The sequence below is a fragment of the Equus caballus genome, chromosome 6 (genome assembly GCF_041296265.1).
Source record: "Equus caballus isolate H_3958 breed thoroughbred chromosome 6, TB-T2T, whole genome shotgun sequence".
NCBI classification, from domain to species: domain Eukaryota; kingdom Metazoa; phylum Chordata; class Mammalia; order Perissodactyla; family Equidae; genus Equus; species Equus caballus.
In genome coordinates, this window is record NC_091689.1 from 93,935,948 (window position 1) to 93,958,745 (window position 22,798).

The window sequence follows — 22,798 nt, forward strand, 5'->3', positions numbered from 1 at the left end:
GCACAACAGAAATTAAACTCACTAAACATTTCTTCTCCCTTTTTCCCCAAAGATAGAGGTCATTTACGTAATACTGGAATTGTATGAAAGGTAACATACAAAAGATGCTAATGTGTTAAGAAATCAAAGGAATGCTTCTTCATAAAAATATATTGGAGTTTTCTTTTTCCATATGAAAGTAAAATAGTAACTTAAAAAAAGATCAATAGCCTGGAATGTTTTACAAACGTTCTTATATGACACTTTTTGATTCTGTGAATTTCTACCAGAAATATATAGCGCTCACACTGTTCCAGTGAATAACATTCAACATACCAATATTTTCAAATGCACAATGTGAAAAACACTTACAGACTTTAAAATTTGTTGTAAAGTATAACGTCATAAGTGATTAGTATATACTATGGAAAAAAGAGTCTTTTAAACATTACGTTAAATTTTAATGTAAATGATCACAGAAAGAAGTGATGTTGGTATTTCAGGTCTTTCTATTTCCAGCAACCTGATGACACTGAGTCTTATCAAGACGGTGAGCTTAGGCACACTGCCCACCTTTTTCTTTTGGGAATCCTTAATTTACGTGACACGTTTAAATAAATGGGAGCTAATTCTTTATTTGCTTTGGAGATCAGATGAGAAATCACTATTTAAAACTGTAAAAATGTACCAGACTACACAATATACGGTGCTACTTCCACCCGCCATCAGACAGCGGAAATATTAAAAGGTAATTTTCTCCGCCCTTTCTGGTTATCAGAACTTACCTGCCCTGCGGCTTGCCAGGTAAAATTCATGGAATGGATATTGACAGGAATAGCTGGCATTCTCTGTTGTGCTTTTCTGAAATCATGTGTAAAAGGGGCCATTTTCCCCTCTGAAACAATCAAGATATCTTCTTCAAATCCTGGTTTAAAAAAAATAAGCAAAACTCTCAAACTAGGTGGACTTAAAAGAATCCAAATGAGAAACTGCATGCAAAATGAACACCAAAGAATTAGTATGGCTCATTTCTTTTCACAAAGCACCTGCCTTGGTACCAACTAATGTTCCTCTGTATGTGATAAGAATGATGCCAACAGGCACACGCTTTCAGGGAAAAGGAGTGGACACGGAGTGGACTGGTCTTAAATGTTGGGTCCCCCTAAAAACGTAGGGTTGTAGAAACTAGCAACAGCGTAATCAGAACACTGGCGCAGCTTTGGTTTCCTAGGAGAGAAGTTTATACGCTTTCAGATGGAAAATAGCTAATTAAAACGGGGGTTGTAATCTTGGAAATTAAGTTTTAAAACATACTAAATGCATTCGTCTCTCTCTCTTCAGCGGAAGCTGGAGACAGAGGGAAGACACGGGCAGGGCAAGGCGCCGCGCGCGGACCTTACCTATGAGCACTCTCGCCTGGTGAGCGTCGATCCACAGGTACAGGCTCTCCTCCCGCGGCGGCTCCACCTCCGCCCGCAGCACCAGCAGGCACCGGAGGATGCTCCAGAGCCGGAGCGCGGCGGCGGGGAAGGCGCTTCTCCGGGCCATGCTGCTCCGCACCCCTGTGCTGGTGGCTGTCACCGCTGAAACCCCCTCCGCCGCACCTCCCCAAACTGCAGCCCTGAAGTTCTCCCTCAGCCCGAGCTGTTCCCGCTTCGACGGCTGAGCGTGTAGCCGTCGGGCTCGGAGGCGAGAGCGCCCGGGAGCGCGGGAGGAGGAGGGCGGGGACGAGCGCGCGAGCGGGGCGCGGGGCGAGCGGGGCCGGCGGAGGCGCGGGAATGGCAAGGCGGGAGATGCCAGCACACACGGCGAGGCCAACAGCCGGAGGGTTAAATACGGCGGGAGGGGGAGAGCGGGAAGGGCGGGCGCCAGCGAGGGCCGAGCCCAGCGGCCGCCGCTGAGGGGTGCCGGGGGCGCGGGGCGGGGCGGCGCGGGGCGCGGGGCGAGCGCGCGGAGGGGGCGTGCTGGGGGCGCTCAGCGGGTCCCCGGGGACGCCGCTCGCCTCTGCCTCCTGCCGGGAGAGGCCGGGGTGGGGGGGCACGGTTAACGGTGAACTGACGTCGCGGGGCTTGACTGAGCGCAGATGATGACGATGACGATGCTGATGGCCGTGTCTACCCCGGCGCTAACTGAAGACGCGTGTGCCTTTGCTTCTCCCTTCCCGCCGCTGTCATTGCGCTCTCTGCAAGCCTGTGCTCTCGCACCCGCGCTACGCCGGCACTTGGCGCGTCCCCAGGCGTTTAAAACCCGAGACTCCCCGGTCCAGTGGGGCCTGCGGGCAGGCACGCGGCGTGACTCGGCGCAGGGCTCTCCTTGCGCACTTGTCAGACCCCAGGGAGCTGCTCCGACCCCTGGGGAGGCTCGTCTCCCTGCTCACGCAGCAGCGCCACCAAGAGCTCCCTAAGCTCTGGATGACAGGCGGACCCGACCTCGTGGGGTTAGGGCTGACAAAGTCGTGAATATCTTCATATTTGCTGGTGTTTCAAGAAATTTGGAGGCCCGCAGCGCTGACCCTGAAATCGCAGACGCTTTAGGGCAAGACCACGGCTCCGGCCTTGCCTGTGGGAAGCGTAGTTGGCTGGCAGTGGGCTGCAGTCGAACACACCCACCCGACCCTTGCAGAAAGGACTTTACGTGCCCCCTGCCTAATCCCTTGGACGAGCAAAGAAAACAGAAGCAAAATGTTTCTTAAAAACTTAGGAAGATGTCAGACTCAGAAAAGTGTCGTTTACCGCTCTTTGTTCTTTAGCACCCAGATGCTGCGACAGATGCCCCAAGGGATCAAGGTTCTGGGGCTAGGCATGGTGCTTCACTCAGTCCTTTGTGGAGTAGCGGACCCCTCGAGGGAAAAACAGACAGGAACAGCAGAAGAGAAGCTGAACATGTGCGTGCCTTCGGTTAAATAAACGTCAGGTCATGAAAAGTTAGGAAAGAGAACATAATATGCATTTGCAGTTACGAAATATTTTCAGCTGAACAACTGTTGATCTTTAAAAAGATAAGAAATCTAACTACGACTGATTTGAACTTGCAGTGTCTTCATTTGAACAGGACTTTTAAGTGCTTACTTAATATTCACAAGTGTTTCAAGTAGGCACCATGGTTATTCCCATTTTACTGATGGGAAATGTCCAGGGAGTTGGCTGGTTACCCGGCTGTAAGGGGCAGAGTCAGGTTCCAGTCCCAGCCACTCTGATTTCAAAGCCTATCCTCTTACCCACTAGACCGCATACTGAGAAGTACGTCGTGATTAAGTCTGTTTGCATCCAAAGCTTCATAGCCATTCTTCCTTTAAAATAATCATATTAACCTTTTTTCAAAGATTTCACTAGTTTTTATTTCAGTGAATATTCATTTATATAATGTATTCGTATACAGTGGGCAACCTTTAAAGCACTTTAGCCTTGTCATGCCAATCGTCTCCCAGCTAAAGACAGTAATTTCACAACACCAGAGACAGTTTCTTTTACTCCAGAAAGTGTGGTTTTAATTGAAGATTTTTTTCCCCTTCAAGATCGCTCAAATCCCTATGGCTCTTGGTGCAAGGACGCCCTCTACAGGTTGTTCTAATCAAATGCTAATTGAGTAGTATCTTTCATGAAATTTACTATTTCGTAGAGAAAAAGAGGGACGAAATTTTCTCCTAATTCAACTTCCTCTGAATGAGGTTCTTCCGCAGTAATTGAATTTGGTGTTGATAATAATGGTAATACATCTTGCTGTAAGGATTTTTCCTTTCCAGAATGGTTGGTCTCTGTTCACTTTTCCCCAGCAGTGGACACTCAGAAAAATTATATTTTATGATCTAGAAAAATGTTACTTAAAAAATGTTGGATTTGAGCTCTTCTGTTTTTTAAAGGGAAAGAAGGAATATATGTTATGTTGTACACCAGTCAGCGACTTTCAAGAATAACTGTGTATTTTTGGAGGTGGGAAGGTCCATGTAGGAGTTGAATCAGGCTTGACTCTCCCTTCTGTTGTTAAGGAGAAAAGCGGCTTTTTCATTTAGAATTGTCATGTTTTTAAACTCCTCTACTCAAATAAAAATGTAACAATATTTATTTGCACGTGTTAAAAATTCGGAAATAATCTGCTAGGAGCTATTACACATCAACTTCCTTTAGTTTGAAAATTCTACCATTTATTTTCCAGTCCATTATCCTTCCTTTCCTTGTATAATTCATTCTCATCAATTACATTTGCAGGTAGCTTCATTTATTTGTTCATTAACTCATTCAGTCATTCAACAAAGATTTATTAAACACCTACTTTGTGCAAGACACTGTCCTAGAAACTACAGGAAAGACAGAGGCAGTGAAAAACATCACAAAATTCCATGTGAGACAAAACATGCTCGCAGCCCATGAAGACCATTGGAGCTATTACAATCAGTAAGACAAGTACCCAAGTAACCATAATACAAGGCAGAATATGGTGATGGTCGACAAGACAGAAGGACTGGAAATTCAAAGAAGAAATCTCATAGCTGGGGTTCTGAAAGTTTTTTAGTTATTCTTTCATTCAAAAAACATTGACTAAGTGTCTTATGTGTGCACTGTACAGGCACAGGGGATAGAACGGCAGGTGAAAAGACAGCCTCTGCTCTTGAACTCTCAGTCTAACAGGGCAGAGTGTTAAGAATGAACAATAGAGAGGGATGAATGCCATGATGGGGACATGCACAGAGTATTTTGGGACTTGGAGGAAAGTCCCCGAATGCAGACTGGGTTCTAGGAAGATTTCCTAGGGTCCAGGGCACTTGAGCAAGCAGTCTTGAAGGTTAAAGAGGAATTGAACATGCAAGGGAGGGAGACAAGGGACGTCCAGCACAGAGAGAAGCAATAGCCAAGAACAAAGAGATGAGAGAAAGAATGGTGCTAGCCAGGATCCACAGGTGCTGACCTGCAAGGTGATGAGCCTGGAGTCGGGAAGCTCGGGAGCAGCTGGACGAGGCCAAAAAGGTAGGTAGGAGTTGGTTATGGAAGATTGTGCTGAGAAGAATCCCAAATAATTTATGGAGAGACACTGTCCTCCAGGAGGTGGAGCATCACCCCCATTGCGTAAGTGTGGGCTGTGCACGACGACTTCCCGTCATAGCGTTCAGTATGGAAAGAGCGGGGAGAGAGTAACTTTACAGTGGAGAGACCCAACAAACATTACCTCGCTTCGGTGATCAAGGTCGACATCAACAGTGATAAGGCACGTTGACAGCATGTACCCTTGATATCACGTGATGAGGATGGCACCTTACTTCTGTGGATGTCTCCTGAAAACCCATAACCTGTGTCTAATCATGAGAAAAAGAGCAGGAAAAAAACAGTTGAGGGACCTTCTACCAAATACCTGACCAGTAATCCTCAAAACTGCCAAGGTCATCAAAACAAGGAAAGTCTGAGGAACTGTCACAGCCAAGAGGAGCCTAAGGACACATGACATCTAAATGTAATGGGATATCCTGGAGGGGATCCTGGAACAGATAAAAACCAAGGAAATCTGAATAAGCTGTTAATAATGACTCATTAGTTGTGACAAATATGCCATGCTAATGTAAAATGATAATAATAGGGAAAGCTGGGTGTGCGGTATATGGCAACTCTCGGCACTATCTTTGCCATTTTTCTGTAAATCTAAAACTGTTCTAAAAATAAAGTTTATTTTTAAAAATAAAAAGTAAAGACTTAGCTACATACAAAAACATTCAGCTGTTGGCATTTGAAAATCGGAAGATTTCTCGTAAAAATTTGGATTTCTAGCTTCTCAGGGCTTTTTCTGGCTTCTCGTGGCTTTTTCGAGGAAAATTTAGGGATCTGACAATATTCTTTCCTTACAAGGAGATGTGTGTGAGTGGTGAGTGGTGAGTGCAAGCAGTGGAGTGGGCAGTGTTGTGAGCAACGGTGTGAGTGGTGGTGCGAGTAGTGGCAGTCATTCAAAGAGGGCTACTGCTCCTCACTTCTTGCGGTTACAACACTCTTTTACCCAGCCTGCTTCACTCATTCACTTGACTTGCTGGGCTTCTGTGGGCTTCTGAGTTTGCTCCTCGTGGAGGAGAGGCCCTGGGTCAGCGAGGGGGAAGGTGCCTGAGGGGGCTGGAGCCAACCCTCATCCTGAAGTGTGGTTGTGTGGGAACAAGGGCAAAGCCTGCCGTAGAGGGGGATCTCATCAGTGCCAGGCCAGCTGCCTTTCTACTGGCCACTTGGCCTCATGGTCTCAGCCGGAGTTACCGTGGGGACTACAGGTGTTGGGACTGAGACTGGGGCACGTCAGCCACACCCTGAGCTGAGTTTGGAGAAGGAGAACAGGCAGTCTGTAGCATGCTGGTGTGGGAAGGGAGCCCCGAGATGGTATGTGGACAGAGCAGGTTGCAAAGCATTATTTTTAATGTGGTCCTGTTTCTAAAAAACAAACAAGCTATAGAGAGAGATTACATGTATATAAAACTTTGCATAGAAAATGTCTACAAGGTTACATACCAAAATATTTCCAGGGGCTATCTATGGGGAGTGGGGCTAGGACTAAGGAATGGTTTTCACTTTATGTCCAAATATTTCCTGATTTTTTTTAAAAAAGAGCAGATGCTCTTGTAATTAAAAAACATTTTGAAGAAGAGAGAAAGGTCGCTTCTTTCCTGCTTCAGTCAGTTTCTCCCAAAGTAGGCAGCTGTCACCACCCTGGGCCAGCACTTCTTGCCATGCGGCTTGCATACGTTATCACTTAAGATCTGTACATCACAACACATGACAGCTCATTACCGAGGCTCAGCACAGCGTGAGTGTTCCTCATGCTCCCAGCCACACTCTTGCTCTTCCCTCCTCTCATGATGGCATTGTCAGGCGACCTGGCATATCTTGTCTTCCACAAACCATATCCATCATTTTCTGTTCATCCATGCAGTTTCATCTCAATGACATCGAACAGAGCTATACTTTTTTTATGATGGGGAGAAAAGGGAATACAATTTTATTGCTCAATATTAGAGGAATGGAAAACAAATTAAAATACTTTCATAGGATGAAATATTATTGAACTATTAAAATTGATGTTCTGACATGTATTCAACCATGAAACTATCATCACAATCAAAATAATGTATATTATCCATCACTCCCAAAAGTTTAATGAATCATACACTTCAAATACATGCAGTTTATTATATGTCAACTGTATTTCATCAAATTTGTTTAAAAATTTTTTCAAGAAATAAAAAACGTGGTTTTATCCAGACACAAAAAGCACTAACCATAAAAGAAAAAATTGGTAAATTGGACTATATTAAAGTCAGGAACTTTTTTTATTAAAAGATAACATTGAGAATGAATAGATAAGCCATAGAGAGGGAGAAGATACTTGGGTGCATGGGACTCATCCTAAATATATAATTTCTACAAATCCATAAGAAAAAGGACAAATAATCCAGTAGAAAAGTGGGCAAGAGGCTTCAGGAAAGAGCATACCTAGGTGGTGAATTAACACACAAAAACCTACTCAACTTCATTAGCCATCAGAGAAATGTGAATTAAAACCACAGTGAGAAACCAATTCACACCCATCAGAATGGTTAAAATGAAAAAAGAAAGAATATATAAAGTCGGTGAGGATGTCAAGCATATACTGCTGGCAAAAATGTAAATTGCTACAATCATTTTGGAAAAACATTTGGAACTACCTACCAAGGCTCAGCTCAGCGATTCTGCTCCTAGGGAAAAGCTTAGCAAAACAATGTGTGTCATCCAAAGACGTGTTTATAAAAGCACGATCTATCTTGGCCCCCAAATGGAAACAACCCAAATTTCTATTGACTGTGGAATGACTTAATACATTATTATTTATATAAAAGGGGCTTTAGGGTGCTTGTAATGTTTTGTTTCTCGATCTGGATGTCAGCCACACAGGAACGATTATTTTGTGAAAATTCATTAAGTTGCAAAATTATGATTTATGCACTTTTCTACATGTGTTATATTTTAATAAAACACTTACTAAAGAGTATATCATATAAAAAACAAAATCATACAAGATCTAGTGGAACACACAGGTGAATGTATTTTTAAGGTTAGAATGGGGAAGATGTTACTAAGCAAGACATTTGAAAACTATAAAAGAAAAGATAAAAATTTGACCTGAAAAAATGTTTTAAATAGTTATGTAGCAATTAAAATAAAAATAGCTACACCATGAACAAAATGCTGGGGAAAATATCTGCAAACATATGACAGACAAAGGGATAATTTCATTAATTTCCAAAATGCTTAGGAGACAGGAACCAGCCTAATGAGACAGGGTCATCTGCAAGGCCCATGGCCCAGCAAGACAAGGCCCCTAACCAATTGGCAGGCTAGGAGAACCAGATTGAGTTCACCAAGATCCACATTCTGCAGCCTCTGGACTTTCCTGGACTTCCGCATGTGCCCTAGCACCCAGAAGTCCACTGACGGTGACCTTAGCCCCATTAGCATAGTAAAAATTACGCCCAGGGGTGGAGAGCTAGCCTGCTAATGATACATGTGTCGTATGTAGTAGCACGCTACTTGACAGTGCAAGCACAACCTCACCTCCACATGCCATGACAAGCCCTCCTCCCCAGCCTATGCCTAAGAAAAGCACCACAATCCCATTACCTAAGCCAGTCACCTGCCCCTTTCCTTTCCACACTGGCTCCCTTGTGCCTCTCCTGTGCACAAGCTAATCAACTTCTACTCCTGTTTGTTTTCTGTCTTGATTTCAATCCTGGGGGGGCAATAAGAACCGAACGTTCCAGTAACATTCTGGCGACTATGAAGGGATGGGACTGGACAGAATGGGACTTTCTTGAGTCCCAGTTGAAGATTGAACTGGCTGACATGGGACTGGCCTGGCTGCCCAGATGAGGACGTAAGCGGCCACAGCCAAACCTTTGTTTCAGACTCCGGTGTTCGCTAAGTCAGGGCAAGGCCTGGGAGCTGATGCTCTCCAGTCCAAGCAACTTTCTTAAAGTCTGCCTCTTTTCCTTCTCTCTCGCTCTCTCTTTCTCTCTCATTCTCTTTAGGAGAATCTTCTCTCCTCTGGTTTCAGGAGCACCGTGAGCCCCTGGGTCAGTCATTAGTCTGACAATCTGGTTTTTCTGGCCTTGGAGAGTTTGCTTTCCATCCCTGGGAGCTCTCTGGAATGCTGTTTTGTCTCCCGTCAAGAACCTGTTGAGTATTTTAGGCACCTACTGAGTTAGTTACGGGGACAGGAGATCTGTAATTTATTCTGTACACTGTCCTGCCCGGGAACTGTTGTTTGTGTGGCTTTATCTTGAAAACCCTTGGGAAGAGGCCGTGAGGGCAAGGCCTGACCACCTCATTCCCTTCTTTGTTTCGTTTGTCACCTCCTCTGCTGTCACCAAGTCAAGGTTAAGTTCAGGCTGGACCTGAGCAGAACCTGGACCTTCTGTAAAACTGAAAACTTGAGAAAACTTTCTGCCAGGGACTTAACTCTCAACCCGAGTGTTGGGAGCCCCAGCCCCTGGCCCACACCAGGGCTTTGCCTCTTGCCTCCCTGGCTTGCCTTGTGCTGGCTCAACAACTAAGTGCTTGGACTGAGTGAGACTTGACTAAATCTTATAACTATGTTTCTGCCTGCATTTGGGCTCTGCACCCTTCTCCAGGTCTGCTGTCAGTTGGACACCAGCTTTACTGTCACGGGGAACACCCCAAGCATCCCCGGAGACTCACCCCTTGGGAGCGTTTTAACTAACTGGAAACACTTTCAATTGGATGGGTTATGCCCCAGAAACTCCATCTTGGAGAAAACTTGAGCGGTTTCTCTGTGCCTTTATGATGTAGTCAGACAGGTAGATCGATCTGTAATGTCATTTGAGTTACAGCCCAATTTCTGAGGAATCAAGAGCAATTGTCCTTAGAAATTCTTGCAGTTCTCATCAAGATGGCGGTGTAAGCAGACTCTGAACTCATCTCTTCCCATGAACACAACCAGGTTACAACTATTTTTGGAAAAATTACCCCGGATTGAAAACTAAAAACTGGATAAAAAGAACCCCCACAACAAGAGACAGTCCTGACTTAGGCAGAAGAGGCAGAAATTCCTGCTGGAGAGGAAAAAAGCCACCTTTGGGAGCAGCAGAGCTTCTCAGCTGGCCAGGTGGGAGCCGCCCTAGGTACGCAGCCCTCCCTGGAGGAGTGAGGTCTGGAGTGGGGGCGATACTGCTATAACCATCCTTCAGACTCAGCCCAACTGAGACGGGGGTCTTACTGTCTGGCTTTGCTGGCTATTAATTGCAGCGAGGACACCCCCAGAAAAGCTGTTGGCCGAAAGCCGAAAAGATCTGGGTCTTAAAGGGCCCACGCACAAACTCACTCATTGCAGCAATCTAAAATCACCAGAGAAAGGCTGACTGTCCTTTGGTGAAACGAGGCTCACCTGGTGGGCTCTAGAGGCATCTTGGTGAGAGGAGGGACCTCTCCGGAGACTGAGACATTGGTGGGGGCCATTGTTCTGAGCTGGTCCAGGCGTGCTGACACAGACCCCGGTGGGCGCCATTGAGGTTCATCCCTTGGCCTGTTAGCCCAGGGGTCTGCCATGCCAACTAGAGCACAGATTTAATCCTGTTCAGCCAGGGCAGGCAAACCGCCCTAGGGACTGGCCCCACCTAACAGCAAGCTCTCAGGCTACTTTTCAGCCTGCATTGACTGGGTGCCTTTATCCTCTACAGGCAGGTGAGTGTGTCCACCTCTGTGGGGCAGGGCCTGGGTGAGGACCAGGTGAATTGTAGGGGGCACTGGTGGAGAGGTGGGGGCCTCTGCAGTGTAGCATCAGTGTGTGCTCCATGGGGTTGAGAAGTCTGCATGGACCAGGACTGTGTTGACAGTGTGTGTGGTCCCGTGAGGGGTGAGGCTTATCAGCGGCAGAAGACCTGTGCTTCACAAATAGCCATAAAAAGGATCAGCCCTGCATTCCAAAGCCTGAAACAGTTGAGTGCTCTCCTGCCTAGGGCCAGCCCCACTCAGCTGCCCTCCTAAGAGAACTGACAACAGCCTTGTAGGCCTGAAGCCTAAAGCAACTGTAAGTCACTGAGCCTAGTAACCAGCTACACTGGGTTCCAACCCAGTTAAGAGGAAAACTGCAATAGGAGTGTGCTGATAGACTTTGCAGCCTATGGTGCTGAAGCTCCCCAAACCGGATATACAAACAGCTGGCCAGGGAAGGAAAGACTAGACTCTCTGGGTACCTGCAGTGGGAACAACCCTGCCACAGCGGAAAGACACAAGTAGACCACAAAGGGGTCACTCCTGGATCTTCTAGACTGGTGACGAGATGGAAGCACACTTCTGGGTCTCATCAGTCACCTCACACATAAGGCTCCTTCTCCAAGATCAGGAGACATAGCTGACTCACCTACTACAAAGAAAATAGCACAGAGAAAGAGGCATAATGAGGAGGCAAAGGAATACTTTCCAAGCAAGGGAACAGGACAAAACCCCAGAAAAAGGACTAAATGAAACAGAAACAAGCAACCTACTCAACAAAGAGTTCAAACAAAATATCATGAGGATGCTCACAGATATTGGGAGAAGAATGGATGAACACAGTGAGCTCATCAACAAAGAACTGGAAGATATAAAAAAAAAATCAGAAATGAAGAATACAATACTTGAAATGAGAAATTTACTAGAGGGACTCAATAGCAGAGTAGAGGAAGCAGAACAGATCTGTGAGCTAGACGAAAGACTAGAGGAAATCAGCCAAACAGAACAGAAAGGAGAAAAAAGAATTAGACAGAATGAGAACAGTGTAAGGGAACTCTGGGACAATATCAAGAGTGCTAACATTCAGATTATAGGGGTCTCAGAAGGAGAAGAGAGAGACAAAGGGGCAGAAAATTGATTAGTCGAAATAATAGAGGAAAATTTTCCTAACTTGAGGAAGGAAACAGACATCCAAGTTCAGGAAGCACAGAGAGCTCCAAACAAGATAAGCCCAAAGAGGCCCACACCAAGACATATTATAATTAAAATGTCCAAAATTAAAGATAAAGAGAGAATCCTAAAAGCAGCAAGAGAAAGGCCACAAGTGACATACAAAGGGAAGCACATCAGACTATCAGCGGACTTCTCAGCCGAGACCCTACAGGCATGAAGAGAATGGCATGACGTATTTAAAGTGCTAAAAGGAAAAAACCTACAGCCAAGAATACTCTATCCATCAAGGTTGTCATTCAGATAGGAAGGAGAGATAAAGAGCTTCCCAGACAAGCAAAAATTAAAGGAGTTTATCACCAAAAAAACCAGTTCTACAAGAAATGCTAAAGGGACTTATTTAAGTGCGAAGGCAATGACCACAAATAGAGATTAAAAAAAAAAATTATCAAAAAACAAAACAACAAAAATAACCAGGCAATAAAATCACTTGTAAAGGTAAAAATATAGTAAAGGTAGCAGATCAACTACCTGTGAAGATAATATGAAGGTTAAAAGACAAATGTGCTAAAATCACCTATTTCAATGATAAGACGGTAATGGATAGACACACACTAAACAAGAGACTATCTATGATTTCAAAAACATAAAATGTGGGAGGAGGGGAGTGAAAAAGTAGAGCTTTTAGAAAGAGGTCAAGCTAAAGAGTCTATCAACTCGATATAGACTGTTATATACATAGAATATTAAATAGGATCCTCATGGTAATCACAAATCAGAAACCTATAATAAGCAAGAAAAAAAAGTAAGACAAAAGAAATCAAACATATTACTAAAGAGCCATTAAACCACAGGGGAAGAGAGCACTAAAAAAAGAAAGGAACAGAGAAGAACCACTAAGACACCCAGAAAAGAAAAGTAACAAAATGACAATAAATGCATATTTATGAATAGCTACTTTAAATGTCAATGGACTAAATGCTCCAATCAAATGCCATAGGGTGGCCAATTGGATAAAAAAACAAGACCCAGGTATATGCTGCATACAAGAGACACACTTCAGACCTAAAGACACTCACAAACTGAAAGTAAAAGGATGGAAAAAGATATTCCATGCAAATAGCAAAGAAAAGAAAGCAGGGGTAGTAGTACTTATATCAGACAAAATAGACTTTAAAACAAAAACTGCAACAAGAGACAAAGACGGGCACTACATAATGATAAAGGGAACAATCCAACAAGAAAATATAACACTTGTAAATATCTATGCACCCAACATAGGAGCACCTAAATATATAAAGCAATTATTAACAGACATAAAAGGAGAAATAGACAGTAACACAATAATAGTTGGGGACTTTAATACTCCACTTACACCAATGGATAAGGTTGTCATTCAGATAGGAAGGAGAGATAAAGAACTTCCCAGACAAGCAAAAATTAAAGGAGTTTGTCACCAAAAAAACCACTTCTACAAGAAATGCTAAAGGGACTTATTTAAGTGGGAAAGCAATGACCACAAATAGATAGATGGATCTATACACCAATGGATAGATCATCCAAACAGAAGATCAATAAGGAAACACTGGCCTTAAAGGACACATTAGACCTGAATGGACTTAGTAGATATGTACAGAACATTCCATCCAAAAACCACAGAGTACACATTCTTTTCAAATGCACATGGAACATTCTCCAGGATTGATCACATATTAGGCCACAAAACAAGTCTCAATAAATTTAAGAAGATCAAAATAATACCATGCATCTTTTCTGACCACAAAGCTATGAAACTAGGAATCAACCACAGGAAGAAAATCAGAAAAAACACAAAAATATGGAGATTAAACAAAATGCTACCAAACAAAGATTGCGTCAATGAAGAAATCAAAAAAATTCCTGGAGACAAATGAAAATGTAAACACGACATGCCAAAATCTGTGGGATACAGCAAAAGCGGTTCTAAGAGGGAAGTTTATAGCAATTCAGGCCTACCTCAACAAAAAAGAAAAATCCCAAATAGACAATCTAAAAGCACATCTAAAGGTACTGGAGAAAGAACAACAAACAAAGCCCAAAATCAGCAGAAGGAAGGAAATAATAAAAATCAGAGCAGAAATAAACAATATAGAGACTAAAAAAGCAATAGAAAAAAATTAATGAAACCAAGAGCTGATTCTTTGAAAAGATAAACAAAATTGAAAAACCCTTAGCTAGACTCACCAAGAAAAAAGGGAGAGAAGGCTCAAATAAATAAAATCAGAAATGAAAGAGGAGAGATTACAATGGACACCTCAAAAATACAAAAGATAATAAGAGAATACTATGAAAAGCTATACACCAACAAATTGGATAATCTAGAAGAAATGGATAAATTCTTAGAAACATACAACCTTCCAAAACTGGACCAAGAAGAACTAGAAAATTTGAATAGACCGGTCACCAGTAAGGAGATCGAAACAGCAATCAAAAACCTCCCAAAAAATAAAAGTCCAGGACCAGATGGCTTCCCTGGTGAATTCCACCAAACATTCAAAGAAGACTTAATACCTATCCTTCTCAAACTCTTCCAAACAATTGAAGAGGAGGGGAGGCTTCCTAACTCCTTCTACAAAGCAAACATTATCCTGATACTGAATCCAGACAAGAAAAACACAAAAAAAGAAAATTACAGGCCAATATCACTGATGAACATCGATGCAAAAATCTTCAACAAAATACTAGCAAATCAAATACAACAATACATTAAAAAGATCATACATCATGATCAAGTGGGTTTCATTCCAGGGATGCAGGGATGGTTCAACATCTGCAAATATATCAAGGTGATACGCCACATTCACAAAATGAAGAATAAAAATCACACGATCATCTCAATAGATGCAGAGAAATCATTTGACAAGATACAGCATCCATTTTGTGATAAAAACTCTAAATAAAATGGGTATAGAAGGAAAATACCTCAACATAATAAAGACCATATATGACAAACCTACAGCAAATATCATTCTCAATGGAGAAAAACTGAAAGCTATCTCTCCAAGAACAGGAACCAGACAAGGATGCCCACTGTCACCACTCTCATTCAACATAGCATTGGAAGTCCTAGCCAGACCAATCAGGCAAGAAAAAGAAATAAAAGGGATCCACATCAGAAAAGAAGAAGTGAAACTGTCACTCTTTGCAGATGACATGATTTTATGTCTAGAAAACCCTAAAGAATCCACTAAAAAACTGTAAGAAATGATAAAGGAATACAGTCAAGTCGCGGGATACAAAATCAACGTACAAAAATTGGTTACGTTTCTATACACTAACAACAAAGTAGCAGAAAGAGAAATTAAGAATACAATCCCATTTACAATTGTAACAAAAAGAATAAAATACCTAGGAATAAACTTAATCAAAGAGGTGAAAGATCTGCACACCGAAAACTATAAAACATTGTTGAAAAAGAAATCGAAGAAGACACAAAGAAAAGGAAAGATATTCTGTGCTCTTGAACTGGAAGAATTAACATCGTTAAAATGTCCATACTTCCTAAAGCAATCTATAGATTCAATGCAATCCCTATCAAAGTTCCAACAACATTTTTCACAGAAATAGAACAAAGAATTCTAAAATTTATATGGAACAACAAAAGACCCCCAAATAGGCAAAGGATTCCTGAGAAAAAAGAACAAAGCTAGAGGTATCACACTCCCTTATTTCAAAATACACTACAAAGCCATAGTAACCAAAACAGCATGGCACTGGCACAAAAACAGACACACAGATCAATGGAACAGAATTGAGAGCCCGGAAATAAACCCACACATTTATGGACAGCTAATATTCGACAAGGGAGCCAAGAGCATACAATGGAGAAAGGAGAGTCTCTTCAATAAATGGTGTTGGGAAAACTGGACAGCCACATGAAAAAGAATGAAAGTAGGCCATTACCTTACACCATGCACAAAAATAAACTCAGAATGGATTAAAGACTTGAATGTAAGACCCGAAACCATGAAACTTCTGGAACAAAACATAGGCAGTACGCTCTTTGACATTGGCCTTAGCAGTGTATTTTCAAGTACCATGTCTGACCGGGCAAGGGAAACAAAAGAAAAAAGAAACAAATGGGACTATATCAAACTAAAAATCTTCTGCACAGCAAAGGAAACCATCAACAAAATGAAAAGACAACCTAACAATTGGGAAAAGATATTTGCAAACCATATATCTTATAAAGGGTTAATATCCAAAATATACAAAGAACTCATACAGCTCAACAACAAAAAACCAACAATCCAACTACAAAATGGGCAAAGGATCTGAACAGAGATTTCTCCAAAGAAGATATACGGATGGCCATCAGGCATATGAAAAAATGTTCAACATCATTAGCTATTAGAGAAATGCAAATCAAAACTACAATGAGGTATCACCTCACTCCGGTCAGAATGGCTATACTTAACAAGACAGGAAACAACAAATGTTGGAGAGGATGTGGAGAGAAGGGAACCCTTGTACACTTCTGGTGGCAGTGCAAACTGGTGCAGCCAGTATGGAAAGCAGTATGGAGTATCCTCAGAAAATTAAGAATAGATCTACCATATGATCCAGCTATCCCACTGCTGGGTATTTATCCAAAGAACTTGAAAACGCAAAGGCATAAAGATACTTGCACCCCTATGTTCATTGCAGTATTATTTACAATAGCCAAGACTTGGAAGCAACCTAGGTGCCCATCAAGGGACGAATGGATAAAGAAGATGTGGTATTTATACACAATGGAATACTGCTCAGCCATAAGAAATGATGAAATCTGGCCATTTGTGATGACATGGATGGACCTTGAAAGTATTACGCTAAGTGAAATAAGTCAGAGGGAGAAAGTCAAATACCATATGATCTCACTCATAAGTAGAAGATAAAAACAATGACAAACAAACACACAGCATTGGAGATTGGATTGGTGGTTACCATAGAGGAAAGGGGGAGGGCAAAAGGGGTGATTAGGCTCACATGTGAGGGGATGGACTATAATTAGTTTTGGGTGGTAAACACAATGTAATCTACACAGAATTCAAAGTGTATTATGATGTACATCCGAAAGCTATATAATGTTATAATCCAATGTTACTGCAATTTAAAAATTTTTTTAAAATAATAATAACAAAAAGAAATTCTTGCAAGACTGGAAATGCGGCTCTAGAGTCAGTTCAGGTTCCACCCATTTCTCTTATCTCAAAGAGCTTGCAAACCCTCTAGGGAATATCTAGCCCATCACTAATTCCTAACACTAAAGAAAAAAATGGAAAGAGAAAAAAATGGTCATAAGAGCTCCCTTACCAAAAATCTAGCAGCTTGACTGTCTTCTCCACAAATATTAGTAAAAAGGCTTAAAACAAAATTTGGATTCATAACTAGGGAGCTTTGTATTACTGTACTTGATTCACGGCAGTAATTTTAAAACAATAGGTGTGGAGACTCTGTGTTTGTGTCTATATGTACGTTATATATGTGTGATATTTCACCTCTTGATGGTATGGCCAAAATTAAGAGCTCTGTGTAATTGGCTTAAAAGTAAGTGCTCACATAAATTCTAAGAATAGAAACTAACCCAAATGTCTTTTAAGTTAACGTGATGTAAATTAATCTTTGGTAAATGAAAGCTTATTTATATTTGTTGGTTTGATTAAAATTAAAATGGACACGTCCTCAGAGTTATCGGCACTGGCTGTGATGAAGGCATGAAGCCTTTATTCTATGCTTATTGGTCAAATAAGCTGATGTTATCTCTATTGCAAAACTGGTCAGCAGAAATAATAACTTAAAATAATGGCTAATTTTGTCTAATGTCTCATGAAGTTTTGTAGGCAATCTAAATAAATCTTGGGAATAAGTGAACTAAATAGATGTGTAAAAGATGTAAGTGTTGGGTGAACTTTTTAACAATAACTATGTTTTATGGCATGTGTATTTAAGATAACTTCCAAAATCTTTCTGGTAACTTGAAACTTTGAAGTTTTGCTAGGTGAAGTTAAATGATAAAAACTCATTGAATATCTGGGTCATTTTTCAAATAAGATAAAATACTGAAACATTATTGCTATACATGTCTAAATTTATCTACTTTTAGCTTCTTATTACAAAGAAACTGAAAGATGTTTGCGTCTATTAGTAAACATGTCTTGTATTTTTATTAAGATTGTACTATGCAGTAGCATGTTTCTAAAAATTATGAAAAGTATTCATAAATTTGCCAAATCACAGAGTGCTAATATAAAAGACAGTTCATAATTGCTTAGTTTTTTAGTTTTCACTGAGGTCTATAAGGGTTAAAAATTCTAGGGACTGGCCCCTAGGCCAAGTGGTTAAGTTCGGGTGCTCCGCTGCAGGCGGCCCAGTGTTTCGTTGGTTCGAATCCTGGGCACGGACATGGCACTGCTCATCAAACCACGCTGAGGCGGCGTCCCACATGCCACAACTAGAAGGACCCACAACGAAGAATATACAACTATGTACTGGGGGGCTTTGGGGAGAAAAAGGAAAAAAATAAAATCTGTAAAAAAAAATTCTAATTAATACAAGTAAACAAGTTGTTACAAAAATAATATATAATAATATAATAACATAATATTATAAAATGATATAATAAAAAATAAGCTGTTGCAAAAATTAAAATTTGGTTTTCTTTCTCTTAAAAGGGATAATTTTCTTAAACTCTTCGTCTGCTCTTTTTTTTTTAAGATTTTATTTTTTCCTTTTTCTCCCCAAAGCCCCCCAGTACATAGTTGTATATTCTAGCTGTGGGTCCTTCTAGTTGTGGCATGTGGGACGCCACCCCAGCGTGGTCTGATGAGCAGTGCCATGTCCGTGCCCAGGATTCGAACCAACGAAACACTGGGCCGCCTGCAGCGGGTGCGCGAACTCAACGACTCAGTCACGGGGGCAGCACCTCTTTGTCTGCTCTTGATAAAGAGGTTATAAAAGACTTTTCTTTCTTTTTGAGTAAGTTTATCTGAAAGACAGAAGATCTATGTTCTATTAAAATAATTTCCTATGTTCAGAAAGACTGAGGTCTCTTAATTAAGGTTTTTTGGACTATTTTAACTCTGTTTGCCCTTGACTGTTTCTGTTGTCACTTTGATCGAATGGATACCTGAGCGTTGTTTCATAGTGAGTTGTTTCCTATTTGAACACGTGTTTTAAAACCTTTTGATATTTTTGACAAGCTTCTCCCTCAAAAAATATTCAAATCCTGAATAAAGGCTTTCTTTTGACCTGGAAGAGGGAAGAAAATGTCTCTGAGAATTTTCAGAGGGCCCCTGGAACTTCTCAGAGAAATTTGTTCTCTCTCTCTTCCTATAAGGAGGAATATATTAAACTTATTAGGCTTATTAGGTGTGTTAAATCACATGGGAAGCATTGCCAAATAAGGGGTGATAAACCTTCATAGGTGGTATTATGTGGATAAATGTTATTGATATAAATATTTTAAAATTATATAATATTCCTAAAATTCTGATCTGTCCTGGTGGTCAGTTATAATTCTAGTTATTGTCTTGAACTGTTGTGTGTCACAGAAAAACCCAATGTTCCAGGAACACTTATATTTACCAGTAAGTATGTCATCTAGTAAGAAAATGGACAGGAATATAGATTTCTGTTTCACAGAAATAGAAATAGAAAAGGCTAAAAGGTGCTTAACTCCATTCATACTGAAAGAGATGCAAACAAACAATGAGATAGTTTTGTTTTTTTGGGGGGTTTTTTGGTTTTTTTTTTTGAGGAAGATTAGCCCTGAGCTAACATCCACTGTCAATCTTCCTCTTTTTGCTGAGGAAGACTGGCCCTGAGCTAACATCCATGCCCATCTTCCTCTGCTTTACACGTGGGACGCCTGCCACAGCACGGCTTGCCAAGCGGTGTCACGTCTGCACCCGGGATCCGAACCGGCAAACCCAGGCGGCCAAAGCAGAACGTGCACACTTCACCGCTGTACCACCGGGCCGGCCCTGAAATAGTTTTGTTTTATTGACTGTCCAAAATATAAAATATTGATAAATATGAAATTAAATAAATTAAAAATTTCTTAAAAAGGAAGGAAATTCTGATACCTGCTAAATATGGATGTACCTTGAAGACATTATGCTAAGTGAAATAAGCTAGTTACAAAAAGACAAATATGGTACGATTCCACTTACATCAGGTGCCAAGAATAGGCAAATTCATAGAGACAGCATGTAGAATAGTGGTTGCCAGGAGGGGAGGGAGAATGAGGAGCTAGTGTTTAATGGGTACAGAGTTTCGGCTTGAGATGATGAAAAATACTGGCGGTGGAGACTGGCCACGATTTACTACCATATGCAATATGCACTTAGTGCAATCTTAAAAATGTTGATAATAGCTAGCTCAAGTTTTTATCTTCTCCTCTTACTTTTCCTTCCTTCCTTCTTTTTGCTTGTTTTCATTTTACTTACTTATTGTTATTTTCTAACATTTCTATAACAAAAATGTGACAAATATTTATTGAAAATTATTGTTAAAATAGATAGGGATTCTTGTGGAAGGAATGAAGGACACTAACCTCTTGTGAGCAACCTTCTATAGGTGAAGGCATTGGTTTTATTAATTTACTCCTCACAAAAGTCACATCAGGGACTCATTATGCGTGTTTACACCGGAGGCTCAATGAGGTTAGGTGTCTTGCACAAGGTCATGTAGCTAATACTCCCCAGAGCCAAGGAACAACCTCAGGCAAGCTTAACTCCAAGTCTGCTGCCAGGTCAGCACACGATACAGCTTAGGACTGTGGCCTTTCAAATTATTAAAGAGTCAGGTCCCAATTAAATCTCTAGTTAAAATTCCTCCCAGACAGTGTGGAGAAACATCGGCTGACGAGAGATATAAGATATCCATTTAACATTTTAAAAGATATCCAACATCCCTGGTAATTATAGAAATGCAAATAACAATGACATATTTTACTTTCATTAGCACAAAGATGAAAACTATTGACAGCATTTCTGTTGTTGAGAGTAGGAGTTGCTGCAGTCTTTCCAGAGAGCGATGGTGTCAGGAAGGAACGCCTTGAGATCTGAAGGAAGGGCTGGGAGTTTGACTCGGAGGGGGACTGGCGGGGTGGGCTCATCCAGGAATGTAACTTCCTCAGACAAGAGACAGAGGAGCTGAAAAAGAACTGAGAATACAAATGTGTTGTTTCAATAGCAACGGCAAAATTCATGTGAAAGCACTTTATGAACTGCGATGCTCCACTAATGGCTGGTATTTTATTAATTCTGGTAGCAGCGATCTGAATAGCTGAGACTCAAGGCCTGGGTATGGCGCTGCTTGCTCACCTGTAGATCTGAGACTGTCCTCAGGGCCGAGGAGTGGGAGGGATTCCTCGTTGTGATCACTGATCTCCAACGTCTCCAGAGCATTATGAACCTTCCTCCCTTGATTCTTCTCTCTGACTTATCTGCTAATCTGAGTTCTAGTCCTTCACGAGGAGAGTTACCACAGACACAGGCACCCTAGAACACAGACACCTGAAGCAATGGAAAATTCCATGGGTAACAGAAGTACTATGAAGGAGCTTTACTCAGAATAAGCCTCCAAAAAGCGGCAGGACAAATTTGACCTATGGCTTCAAAGAGGTCATTTCACCAAGAGCAGGAGCGGGCACTCCATTTCACCTGTCCTTTTCACGGCCTTGTTTTGGTGTCAATAGGAATGCAACTGCTACCACCACAAAGTGACTCCTTCCTTCCCTGAGTCTTTGTCTGGTGATGCTGAGGGATGGCAAAGGGCTGAGGGGTGGAGTGAAGACATCTAGTTTGTACATCACCTGGGAAACGAATATTTTGAAAGGGTGAGAGTTTGTAAACTTTCTAGAAAAAAACTTAGGTGAACATTTGGCTATCTTTCTAAAGAAAAACACCAAACATATATATGATATATACCATATATCTGTACCAAAGATACATATACGAAGATATAAATACATATGTATCTTTACCTTTATATGGTTTCTGTATACATATAGACACATACTGTATTTCTATATATGTATCTATATAGCTACAACTATATCTATATGCTCACTGATATAAGAAATGACTTTAAAAGGTAAAAGATACCCCAAGGGGAAAATGTTGGGTTAAAATCCCTAATATAAGGCAGTTCTTGCCAAAATTTTAAAAAAAGAGAGATGAATATCTCAATAGAAAAATGGGCAAAGCTACAGGTAATTGACATACACATACAAATAAATGAAAAACTACGGCCATTTAACATTTTAAAAGATATCCAACATCCCTGGTAATTATAGAAATGCAAATAACAATGACATATTTTACTTTCATTAGCACAAAGATGAAAACGATTGACAGTATTTCTGTTGTTGAGAGTAGGAGTTGCTGCAGTCTTTCCAGAGAGCGATATAGCATCTTTACCAACATTTTAGAAAGGCATACTCTTTAACTAGAATGTTTACTTCTGAGAATTTATGAAATAACTAGATATGCATAAAACATATACGAACAAGAATGTTCCTGACAGACTTTACAGTATTAAAGAATTAGAAACAATGCTTATCGAAATTGAACAAGTGAGCATACAATGAAATGTCATCATGCAAGTTAAAATTGTGTCCAGTGGAATTCGTTGACATAAAAAGAAGTCCTCCTTATTTTAAATGAAAAAAGAGGTACAAAACAGCATGGATGATCATGGTATAATCTACAGCATGGTTTAAAATATGTCCATGAATGTTAACATATTTGCTGTATATCTGGACACTACTTATGTTAACAGTGATTAACTTCAGATGGTTAAGTTGCTCCACATTTTCATTTTCTTCTTTATATTGTTTGGTTATATTATCTAAATTTCTTACAATAAACGTGTATTAATAAGAAAAAGTAGTAAAGTTA

At 41.0% G+C, this 22,798-nt stretch overlaps 1 protein-coding gene and 1 long non-coding RNA gene across 3 annotated transcripts in view; both read right to left on the bottom strand.

The window, feature by feature from the left end:
- The window catches only part of WIF1 (WNT inhibitory factor 1), a 63,527-nt gene extending 61,636 nt beyond the window's left edge, over window positions 1–1,891 (bottom strand). The window contains exons 1-2 of the mRNA XM_023643951.2: window positions 1,380–1,891; window positions 765–904 (exon numbers count right to left, since the gene is read on the bottom strand). Coding sequence (XP_023499719.2) covers window positions 765–904; window positions 1,380–1,527 — 288 coding nt within the window. The 5' untranslated portion in view covers window positions 1,528–1,891. The remainder of the gene's footprint in view (window positions 1–764; window positions 905–1,379) is intronic.
- A 4,621-nt stretch (window positions 1,892–6,512) lies between these two features.
- Window positions 6,513–22,798, bottom strand: part of LOC111774021 (uncharacterized) — a 53,242-nt gene continuing 36,956 nt past the window's right edge. The window contains exons 3-6 of one of the 2 annotated variants that reach the window (XR_011439805.1): window positions 21,560–21,711; window positions 21,221–21,412; window positions 20,850–21,060; window positions 6,513–6,901 (exon numbers count right to left, since the gene is read on the bottom strand). This is a non-coding gene — a long non-coding RNA (uncharacterized lncRNA). Of the gene's footprint in view, window positions 6,902–18,853; window positions 21,061–21,220; window positions 21,413–21,559; window positions 21,712–22,798 lie in introns of those variants that run through there. The other variant, XR_002808866.2, reaches the window with a different exon arrangement.